The 20,644-nt window shown below is 34.8% G+C and overlaps 1 protein-coding gene across 1 annotated transcript; it reads right to left on the bottom strand.

Moving 5' to 3' along the window:
- Positions 1 to 13,414: 13,414 nt before the first annotated feature.
- Positions 13,415 to 15,851, bottom strand: LOC142626232 (S-adenosylmethionine synthase 2). The gene is made up of 2 exons (XM_075800029.1): positions 15,573 to 15,851; positions 13,415 to 14,906 (listed from the first exon to the last, which is right to left on the bottom strand). Exon 2 carries the CDS (start codon positions 14,894 to 14,896, stop codon positions 13,715 to 13,717), a length of 1,182 nt encoding a protein of 393 aa, XP_075656144.1. The 5' UTR covers positions 14,897 to 14,906; positions 15,573 to 15,851; the 3' UTR covers positions 13,415 to 13,714.
- Between the last annotated feature and the right edge of the window lie 4,793 nt (positions 15,852 to 20,644).

Genomic DNA, 20,644 nt, shown 5'->3' with positions numbered 1-20,644 from the left:
TCTTTCTTTTTCCAAATGAAGCCTTTTCTCTTTACCATCTATGCGGTTGCCAAATTGATAACAAACAAATCCTTAAAAAAAGTATAGTTTTATCAATAATTTTCTATTTTGCTATGTTTCATTGTTGCCTAAAATAATAGAAATGAATGAGAGAGATGGATAGAGGCTTCAAATTAAAATTATTTTTAAAATTTAGGACTTTAATTGAAAATAAAATGAAAAATATATGACCTAATCCAAAACGCATTATATATTATGGGCTTTTTATATAATTTCTCTTTTTAAAATAAAAAGATGGATTCGGGCTTAGGCTTGGCCCAATGCCAACCCATCCAAAAAGTCTCCACAACCCAAATAATTCTTCTTGCCCTTACCCTGCTGCTTTTCATTTCCATTTAAAAGTTCTTTATTATTTTCTTTTCCCAAAACTTGAATCTTCTTTTCAACTCTATTGACTCAGCACTTCTTTTTCTCGAGACCTTATATGAAACCTAAAACAAACTATTTCTTTGAGTATAAAGACTGTTAGGCATATACATAATTGGGCGATGGTTTTAATTACTTTCAGTTTGTGACTTTTTTATTTTAAAAAATTATTCACAATGGGACTAGATAACAAATCAAGCCCTCAACTAACCCTAATGTCAAATAATGATTAGTTTGCATTAAAAAATTTTGAAAAAAAAAAGGGTGTTAGTTGTAAACGTGTATTGTACATTGCCAAAAAAGGAGCACAAGGGCACTCAATCACGGAACAGAAAATAGACTAGATTGCATGGACACCGACACGGGTAATTGGTACAAATGTACTGCAATTCTTGAAAAACAAGAATACTACATGTCGAGAGTACATCAATTAATTAATTAATATATTTAGCTATATTTTGAAATAATTTTAGACAATATATGTTTATTTTAGGATTTAAATTAAGTAAAAACAAAAAATAAGTACAATAATACCCATAAAATGTTGTTTTAAGTACAATTTATGTTTCATTACTAAACCCATAAGACAGATAAAACCAAAATAATAATAATACTAAACCCATAACTAGCATAAGGGTGATAAACACAAAACCAAAAAAAAAAAATGTCATACATATAAAATAAGAAAATAACATGCGTAAGGATAAGTTAAGCCAAATCGACAAAAAAAAAAAAAAGGGAAAAAGAAACAGAGCAAGAAAGTGTCAAAAGAGAGATAAAATCCAAAACCTAAAGAGAGAGAAAAGCAAAGGGAGAGAGAGGGAGCTTTGGGGTTGGAGGAGGCCGTTCAATTGTCGCCAATCTACTCCGAGAAGGCACACCGCATAAATCAAATCAGAAAACTAAGAGGAAAAGAGAGGCATTGGTCAAAAATCATGTTCTTTCTTTCTTTCTTTTTCTTTTTCTTTTATTTTTTTCCAAAGTTTTGCTATGTCTGGGACGTATTAGCGTGTCACGACTATGTCGCAATCATGTTTGGGATGTGCCTAGATTAAAAAAAAGGGTACTCGCTGGGTACAGATTTTAGTCATGTCTTACCAATACTAGTGTCAGACACAAGTACTTGGCTAAAATTTTTGTGTTCATGCAACATAGAAAATAGACCGAGGAATACCTTGAATAGTATTTATTAGTCATAAATACAACATTATAAATAAAAGAAAATTTTTAGGTACTCTCGGAGTATAGTAAAATGGTGCTTTCTCTTCTCATATTGATGGTGGACCTTACCTTGAATTTAATGAGCGGACCCCACCATGAATGTAAGAAGAGGGAGCACCATTCTTCATACTTCAGGAGTACCTAAGAATTACTCATAAATAAATCCACATATATGAGCTTGTTTGGGACGGAGCCAGGACTTGAAATTAGGAGAGTGGTTTTGCTGCTAAATGCATGCAGCGACTTCGGCCTCCGACTCAGCTACTTAACCGCTAAGGGTTTTTTTTTTTTTTGTTGGTATGCTTTTGATATGGTCATTGCAGCTAAATAAGAACAATATTATTTTATTTAAAAAATTTTGAAGGGTCAGGTTGTTTATTTTAGATAAAATTGTTTGATTGAGCTTAATTGTTTTTAGTTTTACTATTAATAATTTTTGCTATTGAGATAATTTTATTTTGGATTTGTATATTTGGTTTTAGATTTTAAACTTTTAAATTTTTTTATAGCCTTTAAAAGGAGGAAAATGCTAGAGTTATTAACTTTTTTTACAAATTACTAATATGTTGAGGGGTTATTGATAAGTAAAAAAAGATATAAGTGGTGAGTATAAATGCAAACCAATAAAACTTTACTACTTAAAAGATTAAAAAATCAGTTGCACGTGACTCATGTTCAGGCACGATGGTCACAGTCGTAGCTCTAATCTATAGCACCTTTATTGGAGGAGGAAGGGATATTGATGGCACACGCTCTAAGCTACCCTAACCTGCCAAAGAAGAAAACATTCTTCTCAAAGATAATCTAAAAGTTTCTAAGTAAAATGAAAATATAAAGATATCACTGCATGCAGAAGGCAAATGACTAATTACGAGTTTTCTGGTTGCTACAAAACCATCAAATGGCTTCCTTAGAAAAATCTCCACATTTCGTAAGAGATATCGTCCTCCCCTAGCTATCACTACTTCCCATGTCTTTGTCTAAATACATAACCTTCATCAATTAATCATACCAGGTGAGCAAGCTTGTATTTTCAAGCAGGGACGTAGCTATGCTTGGACCAAGGGGGGCAATGGCCCCCCCTTGGCCAAGTGAAAAAAAGAAAAATATAAAATATATAAAGCATGGTTTTGAATTTTCATGCTCCATTTTTGTTCAATACTTCCCTGCTTTCACACAAAAAAAAAAAAAAAAAAAAAAAAACACTTTGTTTTTTAAAAATTTCATTAAATTTTTATTCTTTTTGTGAGTTTCTATCTGTGTTCTAAATGATTTATAAAATTTATCTTAAAGCATTAGCATGGGATAATTACAGCTTAAGTGGTTGATGAAGTTCCCAAAGAAGCTTTGAATAAACACACACACATATGTATGTATATATTCTTTTATAAGTAGCTTGGATAAAATTTAAAATAAATAATAAAAAAAACACGGTTGTCTTTGGGTTAATCTAGAGCTATGATATGAAGGTTTAGGCTATAACAAATTTTTTAAGCATTTGGGTTTGAGTGTATCTCGCCCCCCTCACTCGAAATCCTAGCTCCGTCCCTGTTTTCAAGGCTTATTCATCATTTATTTGATAAGCGTTCAGTGATCGGTACTAATTCGCTGTTGAGAACGGGAATATGAAATTGGGCCTCTCCTCTTGTGTGCACAAGAGTGGCTCAACCATTAGGCTATCTAGCAATTTCTCAACAACAAAAAAAAAAAAAGGCTATTTAGCCCCCAAATTGAAGTAGGTTCTCCAAAATTAATCCAAACAAATAATTAATAAACCAAAAACCAATACTTTTAATAAGAAAACAAAAAAATCACATGAAACTAAATAAAAAGCATTTAAGGTGAAAAAATAAAATCAACTTACTAAGACGCAAATATCAAAACCCCAAGACTTAAAACTTCAAAATTTAAAGAATCCTTAAATTCTACTTCAAGACCAAACCAAATTCAACAAATTTATATATAACATACCAAATAAAAAATTATCATTTCCTAAGCTAAAAGACATAGGTTGCAGCTTTAATTTTTCTCCAAAAAAATAGAAATGTTTCATCTGTCATGAACAATATAAAAAAATCACCCTAAGAAAAACAATATAAAAAAATAATTAGTAGAAATTTCAACCCATAAACCAAACTTACGAAAACAATGTCAATATAAATATGAAGATTAACCCAAATACTCAAAAGAAAATCAATTCTAAACATAACAAAGAATAAGATAGAAAAAAAATCTCAAGCACATATGAAAGCAAATAAAAAATTCGACATTAAAGATAAAATTCATTAAAAACAACATAAACAAATATCCACATATGTTGAATTGAAACTTTATTAATAATAACAATATAAATAAATTCGATATAAAGTGAAGTTAAGTTTAGGGTTTTGAGGTGGTAATTATTAGGACTTTAAGGAGAGGATGGACTCTCTCTCTCTCTCTCTCTCTCTCTCTCTCTCTCTCTCTCTCTCTCTCTCTCTCTCTCTCTCTCTCTTTTCTTTTATAGTACACCACAAATTTGTTTATTTTTCCAAGTTACAAGAATTGCAACTCTACTAACCTAAAAATAAAAATAAAATTCAATTACAAATCTAGGTTAGACATAAAACATCTCTACATGAGACTTTGCTTGGTAAATTGGCATTCTGTTTCCCACTTTATATGAACTTTTATGAGCTAAGTGCCTCTTAAACTGTGCATTATCCTAAGGTCAACAGGTAAAGGGGAGGAAAAAAATTGAAAAAAAGAACCTGTACGTCTGATGATGCAAAGACCAGTTTGGCTTCAGTTATTAACGGCATACTCAACGTGACTCTTTTTTTTTTTTTTTTTTTTTTTTTTTGGAGTCTTATTTTCAACACGAGCCTCTTTCTTTGTTTTTTTTTTTTCAGTCCTATCAGAATTTTTGTTTTTATATAGATTATTAACATTTGAGTTTGAGTTGGACTTATTAGAGAGATAGAGTTTCACTCTTTGTTAAGTTTTAATTAAAAAATAATAATTTTGTTTTAAAAAAATAATAATAATGAGTTTGAGGTTGAGTTTAAGTTTGAGTTTAAGTTGGATTTGTTAGAGAGATAAAGTTTCACTCCATGTTAAGTTTGGACTAAACAAAAATGATTTTATTTAAATAAAATGATAATTTTATTTAAATATTATGCTGACGTGAAAAATTATGAAAATTTCAGAAGTTTCAGTATAAAAAAAAATATGTGAGGCCTCTCACCTAACCAAAAAAAAAAAAGAATTCTTCTATTGGCCAATAGAATGTCTTACTTATTTGTCTTATAATGTTAAAAAAATTACTAAGGCCCAAAAATATAATGAATAAAAATTATTTTTAAAAATATTGTATTATTTTTTAATTTTGTGCATTTTATTAATACATTTTACTATATTTCCAGTAGTTTAAGGGAGTAAAAATTTTCAATCTCTCAAAAATTTTACTCTTCCTTCTCTATCAAAATTAAAATTAGAATTAATAGTTTTTCGAAAAAAATTCATTCCAATTTTCAATATCTGAAGTCCAATAGTGCCAAAAGAGACAATGATCATTTCAGACATGATATTTATTATGATACTCATTATTTAGATTTATTTTTACAATTAAAATTTTTAAAATATGTTATAAAAATAGATGAAGATAGTTCAATTAACATATTGAGTTATGTAAAAAGGCTAGACTACTTTTCTAATGCATATATTGCTTTAAAATATTAATTAACAATACATCTTATATTTGTTGCAGGGTCAATGGGCCCCGGAAGATGTGTGGGGTTGGCCCAAGAGTATTTTTAGGACTAAAAGCCCAATCCGAGGACATAGAATGGTCTGAAGATGTAAAAATGTCAACTCACAAAGCAATACTAATAGGTAAAAATGTGATACCTGAACAAGTATATCCAAAGGATAGTCCGAGGATTATTATATCCTCGGCTATGTAAAGTTGAGATAGGAGAAGGACTGGTTAACATCTACAGGCAATATTCTAGAAGACCCTATAGGTAAGGATAATCATGGTAAATGTGGAAGATAAGAAGAAGGACAGTGAAATATCTAAGATAAAGCTGTTACTACCGCCCCCGCATTGAATGTTCTGCAATTGCTTCTCTAGTCGCATTAATGGAGAAGTAATACCTGAGCATCAGAGTTTAACCTAATATCTGCCTCCAAAAACTTCAGGGAAGGTGGATGAGACAAGTATCTAAAAAAGCAATTGGATCCTTACTTGGAGGATGAGAAGAAGAAGGGGAATGATATAAAAGGAAGAATAGACCTTCAGGAGGAGGGGAGAGAAAAAGAAAATATACATCAAAATCGATAATTGTAACTTATCTTTGGAAGAGATAGAGGGAAATAACCAAATTCATCCCCGGCTTATGTCCAAGGATGAATTCTATCATATAAACTTTTCCTTGTGTGTAGTGTTTGAGTCGAGCTCATCATTTTTGTTATCCAATATCCTTAGAACCTAGATTACAAATCCACTCTCTATAAATTTTATTGTATTGAAATTTTTGGGCCTATTCCCTTCTCACTATTGGGTTTGGGCTTAAATTGTGACCCTACATTTGTGTATGCAAAAAGAAGTTATCCAAAATTAAAATTGATAAAATTTTATATAAGATATAATATGTCCCAAGAAAAATTTAGTATTTTTTTTCAGAAGAAAAATTAAGTAAATTAGAGATAATACCAACTGAAAATAAAATCTTAGCGGAAGTTGAACAAAAAAAACATAATTAATAGTAACCTTGCATCTCAAAAGCAAGAAAAATATATTTTTAAATGAAAAAAATATCAAAGCATTAATATTATTCAATGAATATTTAAAATAAAATAATTTCTCACAAAAAAATTTCACCTTAGAGCATTCATATCAACCTCAACACAATTTTAGCTAAACTAACCCAAAAAATTCACTTTTGTTATTTTAGCGAACAAACACTTACATCAATCTCAATATTTGTTTCTCAATTTTATTTAAATAATATTTTTTCTCTCTCTAAGAATAAATTATTTTATTTCATTTTATTTCTTTCCCACCAACCGCTCCACATTATCCTTCACAAAACAATACCAATATGCCTCTTTCAGCAATAATACACAGCAACTCCACAGTCTCCACTTTCCCTTTAGGCATTATGTCCACAACCACTGTTTTGTCTTAGAACTTCCATCAAACACACCATACCCAGATCGATCTCAGATCAAGCCATAATCCAACGGAAACCTAGAACAAATACACATGCAACACAAACCCAATTTCCTTCCCAAAAGAGAAGAATAACACAAACCGAGATTTCCCAACAAAAAACGTAGACCCACTCCAGACCACCAACAATCCTAACCCAGAATTTTATGTATATATACCCCTAATCTAATTAGATAATCTTTATTCTTAAAATATAAAAAGTAGGGTTAAAATTGTAATTTAACAAAATTATAAAAGAAAACTACCAGATAAATTTTTTTTCCTAAAAATTAGCACACTTTCTACCTAACATACACATTTGATACATTTTTTTTTTCCTAAAAACTAACACACTAAACTCAACAGTTTAATTAATTTCAAATCCTAAATTTTAGTTTTATAAAAATCATTTCCCTGTATAATCTTACTAACAATAGATAAATTCAAATTGAAAAATTATATTAAATTCAAAATAAATAAATAAAGCCTCATTGCATATGCGGAATGCATGTGATGAGGCTAGTGCGTGCGTGCGTGTGTGTATATATATATGCTTTGGCGATTAATAGTGTCTCACCACTAGTAGTTTGGGTTAGTTTGTTAAGTTTGATGCATGAGGTTTTTTGCAAGTATTTAGGTAAATTTCATTATCAGGCTACTTGGACTAGTTTAATGTGAATGTTGACTCCAAAATGTGTTGAGTTGGTCCTAGACTAGGCATGTAAAAGATTGGACCTTGAGTGCTTCTTGATTTTTTTTTTTTTTTAATTGGAATTGGAATACTATATAATTTTGTCCAACAATGACAATCGTTTTAAGTGTTTGCCCCAATACAAGCAACCTTTCAAATTTGTCTTTTAATCGGCTAATTTTACAATTTTCCTAGATTGAGCCTATTATTGTAGACTATGAATTTGTGAGTTGAATTGAGGTATTTGAAAGTAACGATATCATTTAGGGATGGTAATGGGGCGGGCAGAGCCGAAAGATGGGGTCTTTGTCCCCACCCTGCCCCGCATTACGGGGAAAACTTTCTCACCCCATCCCCGTCCTACCCCGTAAAACTCTACTTTTTGCTTATTTTCCCTACAACTAGTACAATTTTTTTAATGAAACCTATTTCATTAATAAAAATATATTTGAAATTACAACTAAATTTATCCCATCAAATCAATTCAATTTTTAGAAAAAATTGAATAATCTATCCAAGCATTTAACAAGACAATCACCAAAAAAAAAAATTTCATAGTACAATATATCATAAAATAAAGGTAGAGAACCACATTGGGTAGAATAAAATAAGCTAATATTGAAATTTTTATTTAAATAGAAAGGTTTTAGGATATGAAAAATTTACAGTTATAATCCTTAGTAATGCGGTGCGGGACAGGGTGGGTCTGAAAAGTCTAAACCCATCCCGCCCTGCCCCGCCCAGCCCAGCCCCATAGTGCAGGACTAAAATCTTGCCCCATCCTCGCTCCACCACCTTTGCAGGGTAGGGAAAACCTGTGCGATGTGAAGCAGGGAGGAGCGGGTTAAGCGGGGCGGGGCAAAACTGCCATCCCTAATATTATTTAGATTTACAAGTATTTTTTTTAATTTATATTTAAAATAATCTATGCATATGAAAAATTCTCATTGTAATGTGGTCATATTTTGCATGAAAGATATTTAACATATTTCATGATTTTGACATGATCATCATGCTATTAATACAAAGAAATCAATTCAATTGAGACAGCAATTTTTAAAAACATACAAATATCAAATTGATAGCTTTACAAAGAAGTATTCAACAACAATCATTGTTGGGATATTGGAAGAAACTAATCAAAAAAATTATAAGAGTAATGTATTGGTCTCCTTAAACTTTGTGTTAGGTGAGATCCTCATCCACAAAAGCTATCGAAGATTTTCTGGAATTAAGCAATTATATCACATCTGACAGCCAAAGTCAAATATGTGCTTATAAACAAAATACTTAATAATATATTTTTACTAGATGTAAGAATGTAATAGTTGATTTGTTACCTTTCATTATATATATATTTGTGAGGGCAAGAATTTCCTGTACCCCACGGCCCACTCGGAATAGTGGCTGTATCAAGTCAATCCAGGCCTAAAACAAAGAATTTATAGAGAGGGACCTACACAACAGAGAATTGGCATGTTCTGAGGGTCGGATTGGGAAGAAAATAAGCAAAATCTAAGATTAAGTGAATCAATCACCTTCTTTAAAGAAGTCCCGAGGAGACTAAGTTACAATCAAATAGCAATGTTCATTACATTACTTTCACAATGTTCTTCCTACTTTTCTCTCTCTTTCTCTCTCACCCTTGATGTAGTCTCCCTTTTCCTATATATACTACTTCCTTCATTGCATCCTAACCGTCCATTCCCCACCTAACCAATTTCCTGCTTTGACACTTGTCCCTTCTCACAGTTTGTAGAAGGTAGTGGAAAGAACCTGCCTAACTGTAATCTACACTGTTCAGGTCATTTCCTCATCAATACGGCTGATAAAGCTGTTACGCACCATTTAATGCGGTCAGGAAGCTAGATGCAAGGAAAGCAATATGGAGCTCATAAGCTACTCCAAACCAGAATCTTCCCCTCTCTACCATACGCTCCTAGACTCCTCTCAACACCTTTTCGAGCAACTCTTCTCCTCGAGTCTGTGGCCCCTGGCCTTGTCATCCTACACTAGGACTCTTGAGCTTCAAACTCAGTCCTTGGGTCCTCATACGCCCCAGTTCTCAAACCTGATCCTCGGCCCTCAAGCCCCCACAATATTGATGTAGGAAAAATTAAGATTTTGTTTATGTATATTTATGGTGGGTTTAGGGTTAGGAAAATAGAAGAATTAGTGAGAAATTAGAGTTGTTTAGGAGTTGTGTGAATAATACCGGTGAACAATAACTTAATTAAGAGAACAAGAAAATAAATAAAAGAATAACATGACAATTGCCACAATATATATATCCAAAGCTTAGAAAAAATCTAATTAAACTTTAATTAGATTTTTAATTTTGTGCCACGTGTCTCATTTAATTTTTAATTTTGTGCAAAGTAAATTATTGAGTGTAAAAATCAAAAAGTCCAAATCCAATTAGATTCTACATTAAATTTCAATTGGAGTCCAATTTTTTTCCATGTGTCCATCCAAGTTTTAATTTTTGTGGCAAGTGAATTATTAAATACAAAAACTGAAGAATATGAAACCAATTATATTTTAAATCATATATATAATGAGAAACCATTACATATTTTAGAAATGTATGGTTTAAAAAATATAAGTTAATACCATGTATAATTTAAACATCTCATAAAAAAATGTATAATTTGAATTGTATAATTATAATTATTTTTAATTGTACCCGTTCATATGTATGGAGCTACACAATAATATATATATAAAGACTCCTACTTGTACTAGTAGTAAAAAGATTCCTACTAGGACTACTAATATGACTAGTAAATAAACACTAATTCATAAAGATCTAAAAACTAAATAAGTCTTATTAATAAAATAAAACCCATGGCCCACTATACACGTGTAAGTTTTCACCAAGCTTTGGGGGGATATTTGCCCATTAGCATGATTGTTCACTTTTATTTTGTTAGTTAGTAAGCTTTAGAAACAATTTAGGAGAGTGACATATCGAGCCTTAAAGACTCGAGTTTTGACTGCTGAGTTGGAATTAGGGCTGTCCATCCAATCCGGAGATCCGACCCACCCGAAGGATTCAACCGGATCCGACTTGAAAACCATTCGACTCGATCAAGTCACCGGTCGGCGGCGGGTCTTTTGTTCCAAAAACCGACGACGGCAGATCAGTCTCGGTTTTCCTCTCCAAAACCCAAAAAAACCCAATCCGACCAATGTACTAAGTATTTCCAGAAAAAAAAAATTCCAAAATCCGGCAGTTGTTTCCAGATTCCGGTGACTTTCTCCAAAATCCGGCGATATTTTCCAGATTTCGGCCTCAAATTTCCAGATTCCGACTTCAAATTTTCAGATTTTGGCAACAGATTTTCATATTTCGGTGACTTATCAAGTAGATCGAGTGATATTTTTTCCAAATCTAGTGAGATCTCATCAGATCTAGCGAGATCTCACCAGATCCGGTGAGATCTCCGTCGGATTTAACATTTTTTCGCCTGAAATCAACGATTATGGCAGGATTTTTCACCATGGAAGGTTCCGACCGAACCAACCATGCTTCCGGTGCAAAACCAACCGCACCGATCCGACTCCCTCGCCGGTCGGCGGCGGGTCAGTATTTGTTCAACCCGATTCTATCGGGTCGGTCTCGGGTTGGGCACAAACCCAACCCGGACCGACCCGTGGACACCCCTAGTTGGAATAATTTATCCACATGGAACTTGAATATATAGAAGTAGATTTGAAGAAACCAGAAGAAGAACTAGATACAAAGAAGACAAAGGAAGAATAAAGATGATTTGAAAAACGCAGAGCAAAGAAGAACAGAGGGAGAGGAAGACAATTCAGAGTAGAGGAAGAGGAAGACGATCTGGCGAGAGAAGATGGAGAATAGAGGAAGAAGAAGAAGAAGAAGAAGAAGAAGAGAGCACGATTTAGAGAAAAGGAGGAAAAGAAGAAGAAGAAAAGATGCCCTAGAAAGAAAATGGTGGAACTCGAGTCTTAAAAACTTGAGTTCCACATGGATTTTTTTCCATTTCAAATTGCCATCACTTGCAACTCAAGTCTTTGAAACTCGAGTTCTATCTTGGAACTCGAGTTTTAGATACTAGAGATGCTAGTTTGCTAAATAATTTTGCAAACTTGAAAACTAATTAAAATGTTACAAAATGATGCTAAATGCAAAAAAATAAATAAATAAATAAATAAATAAATAATAAAAATAATCATCCTAGCTTTGATGTGATTTACTCTATCCTCTTTCAAAAGCTTGTAAAATAAATCAACAACTCTTCAATTGTCTAAACATTTTTTTTATTGGCAAATTACAATATCATTCAATAGGTCTTAAACTCGCAACTTCACCCTCTCTTTTTTTTTTAATGGTAAGTAACACACGTACCTAGTGGTCTTGAACCCATAACCTCACCCTTCATCCCATTACTATGAAAGGAGAGATGGATCATCAAGTTAGAGTGTGTTTAGGAGGGGCTGAAACGCCCAGTGTCTGTGTTTCAGCACCTTCCCTTTTTTCTTTTTCTTTTTTTTCTTCAATGGGACGCGCATTGCGTACTGTTCATTGGCCATGAACAGTGATTTTAGGCCAATGAACAGTAATTTTAAGCATGAACAGTATTTTTTACATATTAAAAAATTATTTTGCTACAATATTTTTCAGTTTTCAGTTTCAGCTACATCTAAACGGACCATTGGTCAAAATAATTGGTAAAAATGCTCACACACCCCTGAACTTTAGGGTGGTAGCCCTTACACCCCTCCTCAACTTTTATTTGGCTAATTTACTATTTAAACTTTACACATGTGCCAAATTAATATCTCAATTAGTCTATTGTTAGTTTATTAACGGAAAACGCATGAGAGATGTACATGAAGCTTAAAAGTTCCGAAATCAATTGTCTGAAGTTTGAACCTGATGGAAAGAAGAGAGAGAAACGATTTGACCAAAACACCGCATCATCAAGCCAAAGAAGGTGAAGCACAAAACCACTAATTCGGGCTTAGGAAAGTCATTGTAAAATTTACTCAACCCCACTGCTAGCCATGAACATGGAACCAATTTTCTCTTTCTTCTTTTAGGACAAATTAATTAGCAAACTTTATATTTATTTGTTTACAGTATATTTTTACCCCAAAAAAAAAAAAAAACTAACTAAGACTGGATTTTGCTGAATTTGATTGTTTGTGTTGTTAGGATTTGAAATTGGATTGGTGGGTTTTGGTTAGTTTTCTATGTTGGCTATTGGAATTGAAACAACTAAATAATGGTGGATGTCAAACGGCAGATTCAGATACGCTGTTGAGCGATGCAGAACAAGTAACTACGGCACTGGAGGAAGAAGGGATGCCGTGGTGGTTTTGGTTCAACTCTCTCTCTCTCTCTCTCTCTCTCTCTCTCTCAGGCGTTTCTTTGTTCTATTCATTGGAATTTTGATATTTTAAGCTTCACTGCGTCTCACTTAAATTTTTTGTTAGTAAATTAACAACATACTAAGGTGTTAATTTGGTACATGAGTGAAATTCAAGAAATAAATTAGCCAAAATAAAAGTTTAAAGGTGCAATGATCACTAGGGAGTGTGTGAGCATTTTTCCCAGGGGTGTGTGAGCATTTTTCCTAGAGTAATTACTAAAAAGAGGAGATTTGAGTATGGCGGATACAAAATGTTACTAGAGCACAATGCCCTCGTCTCACTGTGCTGTAAATAAAAAGGGAAACAATGGAATTCAGCTGCAAAACTCCATCCCAACGTTCATCTACTTTCACTGACATCAGGGACCGACACGGAAAGAGAACAAACGCCATATACCAATGTTTGAATCAGTTATTGCAATTACAAAGGAAGCATATCTCACATGCGTTGTGTCAAAAAGCCAATACCATTTCACATTGTTTCAGCAGACCAAGAATTCTCTTTCATATATTATTATTTCTTTTTTAGCAGCATTAAAATACAACTCCGAGACTATCTTTCAATTTGTTTATGATATCCATTATCCTCATAAAAAAATAAAAATAAAAACCTAACATTATCTTCCCGAAAGAAGACATGAAATATAATAATAATTTTTTCCTCAAAAAAAAAAAAAGAACAGTGCACAATAGTAAGAGCCAACAGGCAAAATCCTGCTTTCAAGCAGAAGCAAGTAAAACGGGTTAATTTTATCTTGGTAATTGAAGCCGAGACCTTAATCAAGCTTCGACCTTGTCCCACTTAAGGGGCTTCACCACCTCCCATGTGAAGTCAGCGTCATCCCTACCAAAATGTCCATAAGCAGCAGTCTTCAAGAACCTGCCATTGCCACCCCTCTTGAGATCAAGATTAATGGAAATCATACCAGGCCTGAAATCAAAACTCTCCTTCACAATCTTGAGGATCTCTTTGTCAGGAATCTTTCCAGTACCATAAGTGTCAACAAACACAGACAAAGGCTCGGGAACACCAATGGCATAAGAAACTTGCACAATGCACCTTCTGGCAAGTCCATTAGCCACAATGCTCTTTGCAGCTTGCCTAACAATGTAAGCTCCACTCCTGTCCACCTTAGTTGGGTCCTTCCCAGAAAATGCACCACCACCATGAGCACCCCATCCACCATAAGTGTCAATAATGATCTTACGGCCGGTGAGACCAGCATCACCATGAGGTCCACCAATGACAAAACGGCCAGACGGGTTAAGGTGGAAAATGGTCTTCTCATCAAGGTACTTCTCAGGAATCACAGGCTTGATCACATGCTCCTTTAGATCAGCTGCAATCTCATCATTTGTCACAGTCTCATCATGCTGAGTAGAGATGAGCACGGTGTGAACACGAATTGGAACCATGGCACCTTTTTCATTGTAATACTCAACAGTGACTTGGGTTTTCCCATCTGGCCTAAGCCATGGGCATGTACCATTCTTGCGGACCTCCGTGAGGCGAGCGCCAAGTTTGGTTGCAAGAACATGGCTCAATGGCATCAATTCTGGGGTCTCATCAGTAGCATAGCCAAACATGTGGCCTTGATCACCAGCACCAATCTCCTCTGGCCGCTTAGTGAGATGACCGTGCACACCCTGAGCAATATCAGGACTCTGCTGCTCAATGTTAACAAGGACCTTGCAATTGTCTGCATCAAGACCCACATCGTCTGAAACAAAACCAATGTCTCGGCATGTGTCACGCACAATTTTCTCATAGTCCACATTGGCCTTGGTTGTGATCTCTCCGAATACCATGACCATGTTGGTCTTGGTGCAAGTCTCACAGGCCACCTTACTCTCAGGGTCCTGTGCTAGACAAGCATCAAGCACTGCATCAGAGATCTGGTCACAGAGCTTGTCTGGGTGCCCCTCGTTCACTGATTCAGAGGTAAATAGGAAGGTCTCCATTTCTTTCAAGCTGCAAAGTACACCAAAATAAAACAAAATTACGACCAATACCACAATTATACAGACTAAACAAATTTATTCACTCTATTATGAATAGATCCATATAAACATTGGGACATTTCTACAAGGGAATACATGTGACCGACCCATTCCTAACCAACCCCAAAATTTTGAGACCCGGGGTTGGTTGGTGATATTGTGTATATGTAATTATATATAAAACTGATCAGATGGGTTTTTTCCCCCACAGATCTGTTTAGTACAATTGCTAGGAAGTAATTGAAAATAACTTAGTACAACAGACATATGCATAATGGATCTATTAAAATGCATACAGTACAAGAATCCAGCAACAGCAACCTTAAAAGTACCCACAAGTGCAAACTGATTTAAATAACATAAATGAATTAAAATCCTGAATCCATTTCTCAGTCCAACAGAAAATACCCTTTACGCAAACACAAACACCCAAAAAAAAAAAAAAATCAGAAATGGTTGATTCATCATGGGTTTCCTCGAACACCCAATACCCAACTTATCATAATCCCATGTTTACACACGCTCAAAACGCAATTAAGAAATGCCACCAGATCTGAAACCTTAATGCACATTGCTATTATAAGATTACAAATAGAGCAAACCAAATCTTAACAAGAAAGATAAGAACTAAGCCTACCTCGAGAGAGAGAGAGAGAGAGAGAGAGAGATGGAATAGCTTGTGCTTGGCTGAGTGAAAATGTGGACCAAAGGGGTTTTCCTTGCCAAGCGGTACGAGTCCAGAGTTGCGGTTTTAGGTGCTAATTTATAGATAATGTGGAGTGTCAACAAGAAGCGAATTTTGGGTTAGATTCATTCACTGTTACGCGGAGTCTACATCCACGGCTGAGATTACATTACTAATTTGATCTCAGCCGCGTGTCGGTGAGTTTGGCATTTTTTTTAGGATTTTAGTGAGGATTGAGGAACAAGGAGGATGACGCGTTTAATTGGGAATTGCCTGTAAAGGTTAATAGGGCCACCTACCCCAGCCTGTCGTCGGCTGTGCGAGTCTTTGACTCGGATATGTCAAGCCACCCACTACTCGGCTTGCTCTTGGTCTTGGACTAACCAACCCACCCACCCACTTAACTTTGTTTAAAAATTAATCTGCAAGGTCTCAAACATTTTTCTCGTGTATAAATCATATCTTATATATATATAAAATAAAAATTGGGCTTAGACGTGATGATTGTGTTAAGTGGCGGTATCAAATTGCAAAAGTTTTCTTAAATTTTTATATTTTAAGTGAGAATATATATAAGTTTTTTTTAACTATAATTTCTAAGTAGATAAAAATCTTAATTTGATTTAAGTTAAATTACACTTGTTGTATTTCTTAGAGGATAAAAATACAACAACGTATTGTTTAATTTGTTCTTTTCTTTAGTTTATTTTGTCTAAGGTTGCAACGTAGTGTTTAAAATTTTTGTTTATAAAATTCTATTCAATTAATATTAGCTTTATCAAAAAATATAAATCATATTTCATGTGCATATGACCTCAAATATTAATATGATTTATTTATTAATTTGTAAAAATTAACATATATTAATAAAAATTACAATGAATAATGAACTATTTTTTACCACCACGTACTCTTGATGCGGTGGTCACTCTACAAGTATAAATGCTTGTTGGATGTGGGGGGTAAGAGTCGGGGTTCAAGTCTCCAGAAGAGAGTTTCACACACATATACACTTAAATTAGGCTAGAGTAAAAATTCAATCTTGTGTAAAAAAAAAAAACTATTTTTTACTAATGTTAATTTTTATATTAATAAGTATTTATACTAATATTTAATCTATACTACCATTTAAGGGGTTTTTCCTGTTTAGATTCCTCATTTTTTAGTTAAAAAATGTAACTACAGTCCTATGTGTGTTTAAGTAGAGACAAAATTAAAGAACAATTCGGTAAAAATACAACTCTAACTCCTACTAAAATATTGCCTAAAAAATAGGAACACTCTCGTATTAATTTTTAAATTGATTTATTCACTTATAAATTAGATTTTTAAAATAAAAATTATATATATAAAATAATTAAATACAATTTTTTTTTACAAAATAGGACTACTAAAAAAAATGATATGTCCACAACATTTTCGCAACATTTTTATAACAAATCTATAGTGGCAAGTTGTTACTGGTTGTTATTGTTGGGGTAAAAAAGTAATCTTAGTGTTAGGTTCAAATTTGAACTAATAACAACTAACCATTTATGATTTGTTATGAAAATATTGTGGACGTAGCATCTCTTAAAAAAAAGCATCATCGCACGCGCGAAGCGTGTGTGATGAGACTAGTATATTATTATTTATTTATTGTATATTAATTATATTAATAAGTATATTAATATATAATTATCGGACGTGATTTTTAGTAAATTAATATGATTTATAAGTTGATAAATCTAATATTTCACGTGCAATCGTATGTGAAATTTTTGATATAAATCACTTAGATTTTTAGATTTAAAAAATATGTATAATTTTTTTTCTCCTATAATTTCTAAGTTGATAAAAATCTTAATTTAATTACAATCCAAATTCTTCATCTAATCCATCTAATCCTTATTTTTTAGTGTAGTGTGTTATAATCCAAATTCTTCATCAAATCCATATAATCCTTTTTTTTTATACGTATAGTGTGCGTGTGTGTGTGTATATATATATATCAAATAATTCATAATTAATACTCATCATACGGTTCTTTTGCGCTATTCTTCTCTTCTTTTGCCTTCAATATTTATTATTCTCCTCTTCTACTTACAACCTTACAAGTACGTATTTGTTTACTCTACTCTCTTTTTTCCCATTAAATTGAATATATTTTGTGTATTTGGTTAAGTTGATTTTCTTAAATTTAATCCAATTTAGAGAATTGTTATGGATTATCAATTGATTTTTTTTTATAATGTTAGTTTGATTGTTTAGAAATTATATAAGATATATAATTTCTAACCCGAATTATAGAGTCTTAGATATAAATCATATCTTTATTAAATTTGTCATAAAAATGTAATAAAGATATGATTTATATAAAAAAATATAAATCATATTTAAGGTGCATGTGACCTCAAATATTAATATGATTTATTTATTAATTTGTAAAAATTAATATATATTTGTAAGTGCACAATTGCACCTGGACCCAAAGACAATCACGGGCTCAGGCCCAATGAGCCTTAAACAATAAAATTTGTAGAGTGTGGGCTTGAAACCTAGGTTAGAAGTACTGAGAGCTTGATAACAGGCTTTTATAAACAAACACAAGTAAATAACGAACGATAATGACAAATGAATCTCCTCGGACTCGAGCCAAGGACTATTTCCTTATTATTTCTCTTTCTTCTTTCAGGATTACAATTTCTTAATTTCTTTCTTCGTTTTTCCTCCCCCCTTTCTTTGGCCTTTACCCCCCTTTTATACTTCCTTCCCTGATACTTTTTGAACAGTGACTAGAAGTTTCCACCTCACTGTTCAGGGGTCACCTCCCCATTAATGCGGTCAGGGAGGTAGGTGCAGAGCCTTTAATGCGGAGGTGGCAACCTTTACTCTTGATATTTTCTTTAATACTGGTGCATCTAGAAGACTCAGGATGTCCCCTTTTAACCACTAGTCTTTCCAGAGTTGTGCCTTGACCTTTATAATAAAATCTTGAGTTCTCTTGGATCTGTCCGAGGTGAAACTCTCCCTCGGCTGTATCCTCGGACCCTCAGCGTATGGGCCAACTCATAGAGTTTAATCCTGGAGCAGGTCGGCCCTCCATGTTACAGCCCAAAGGCCCATATGCCCACTTGGGTTCTTTTACTCCCCACAATAGCCCCTCAAAACTCTATTTTTCATCATCCGAGGAGAAAAATAGGGTTTTGATCCAACGAACACTTCCTCCATACTTTCTGTAAATAACCACACGTGTGAAAACCGTTTCGCGTTCCGGAGGTTGACACTTGGCGGTTTTATTTTCAAAAACGCGCGTATTTATTACTGTAAGTTATACCTTGTCCCCCACGTTCAACGGTGAGATGAGCATCCAACGGTCCTTGTTATTCCATGAAAATTTGGACGGGACAAATACAATTTCGAGGCCGCTTCCCGCACGTCGTGACGCTTCGGGAACCTGCGCCTTCATTTATTTCTCCAGAGACTAATCCCATCAAAACATCAGCAATCACCTTTTGTCTACACAAATCCGTGGAAACTCGCACAACTTCAAGTCTGTAAGTTCTTATTCCTTTTTTCTCTTAACCCTTTCTCCTGGGACCCTGTCCTCGGCTCTCCTTATAATCATTCCCCCTTTTAGAATTTAACCATTCGTTCATATTTGATGGGAAAGTTCAAGTGTCTAGTTGATACCGCTGCTGGAATGGAAGGCTTCAGAGCCAAGTATCACATTCCCAGCGATGTAGGTTTAAAATATTGCCCGGCGGAAGCCGTGGCCGGCTCTAGAAAGGAGGGAGAGGTTATCATCCCAATGGTAGCCTTTGTAGAGGGTGAGATGACCCTCCCAATGAAGCCTGTAACTAGGGAGTACCTCCGCAACCACCGGTTGTGTCCCGATCAGTGCACCTCAAACTTTTTTAGAGTTTTGGGTAGCGTCGATGCTCTAAACGAGCAAATGGGTCTAAACCTCACCTGGCACGATGTCGTCTTTCTGTATGAGTGCCATAAACTCACCAATGTAGGTTACTACATTAAATCCCGCTCTAGCGTCGTTAGGCTAATCTTCTGTCTGCCCAAATCCAACAAAGGCATGAAGGATGACTACCTGATCGTCTCTAGGAACTGGCACGACGGCCTCCACTGCCCAGTTGAGTGGGGAGATCCAGGTGCGACACCTTAGGATTAACCTCCCCACTGCACAACTTCCTCTAACACTCACAAAAATGCGTATTCACATGTATTCATGTTTATTTAAGTTTATTATATGTTGTGTGAATCTGACCATGTTCGTTTGCTTTGATGTCATTCTTTGCAGATAAGCAACATGTGCGCCCACACTTGAGCCACTGCAACGTTGCAGATCTAAACCGAGTACTGCGCTCCGAGGTGTTTGTCAGCGAGGACCTACAACTCAGGGCTGCTCACTTGATTCTAGGGTACGATCCCGTATCCTCGGACTTCCAGGCAATAGAGAACGCCATTATTGCAGGTGACCGGTGGCGTAGGAAGATCAACGTAGCCAGACCTCACTTCCTGGACGATCATGACCTCCCTGACAGCCCTAACACCATACTGTATTTACAACCGATTGCTGCAGTCCCTCTAGCTACACACTCCCAGGCAACTGTTGTCCCAGAGGAGCAAGTGTCTTCTTCAAACACTTTGGACGAGGAGATAGACCAGTTTCGGCTCGAGGACTCCCCACGACCTCGCGGAAACCCGTTTGTCATCCTTTCCGACGAGGAAGAAGAAGAAGCCGAGGCCTCTGGGATCGCGGGTCTAGTGATAGCGCATCTAGACGACAGTTCTGTTGAAGAAGAGATGGACAAGCTAAAGGACCTGATGACCGATAGAGGCGCCCGAGTGGCAAAGAAGGGAGCAAGGGGGTCCCAGGCTCCCCCGGCTTTACCACCACCTCCTCCTCCTCCAACTGACCCGAAGCCTCCAGCCGAGGATCCCAAGAAGAAAAAGGAAAGCAGAGGCTGAGGGGGCTAGAGGTGAAAAGCAAAAGAAGATGAAACAGCCTGCGCCGACCCAGCAGCAGA

The sequence above is a fragment of the Castanea sativa genome, chromosome 2 (genome assembly GCF_040712315.1).
Source record: "Castanea sativa cultivar Marrone di Chiusa Pesio chromosome 2, ASM4071231v1".
Taxonomy (NCBI): Eukaryota; Viridiplantae; Streptophyta; class Magnoliopsida; order Fagales; family Fagaceae; genus Castanea; species Castanea sativa.
The sequence above is the reverse complement of the archived record's forward strand: the minus strand, read 5'-3'. Positions and strand labels throughout refer to the sequence as shown.

What these genes read in the sequence shown, in the direction of transcription:
- LOC142626232 (XM_075800029.1), bottom strand. Translation starts at nt 14,896, where the DNA reads ATGGAGACCTTCCTATTTACCTCTGAATCAGTGAACGAGGGGCACCCA.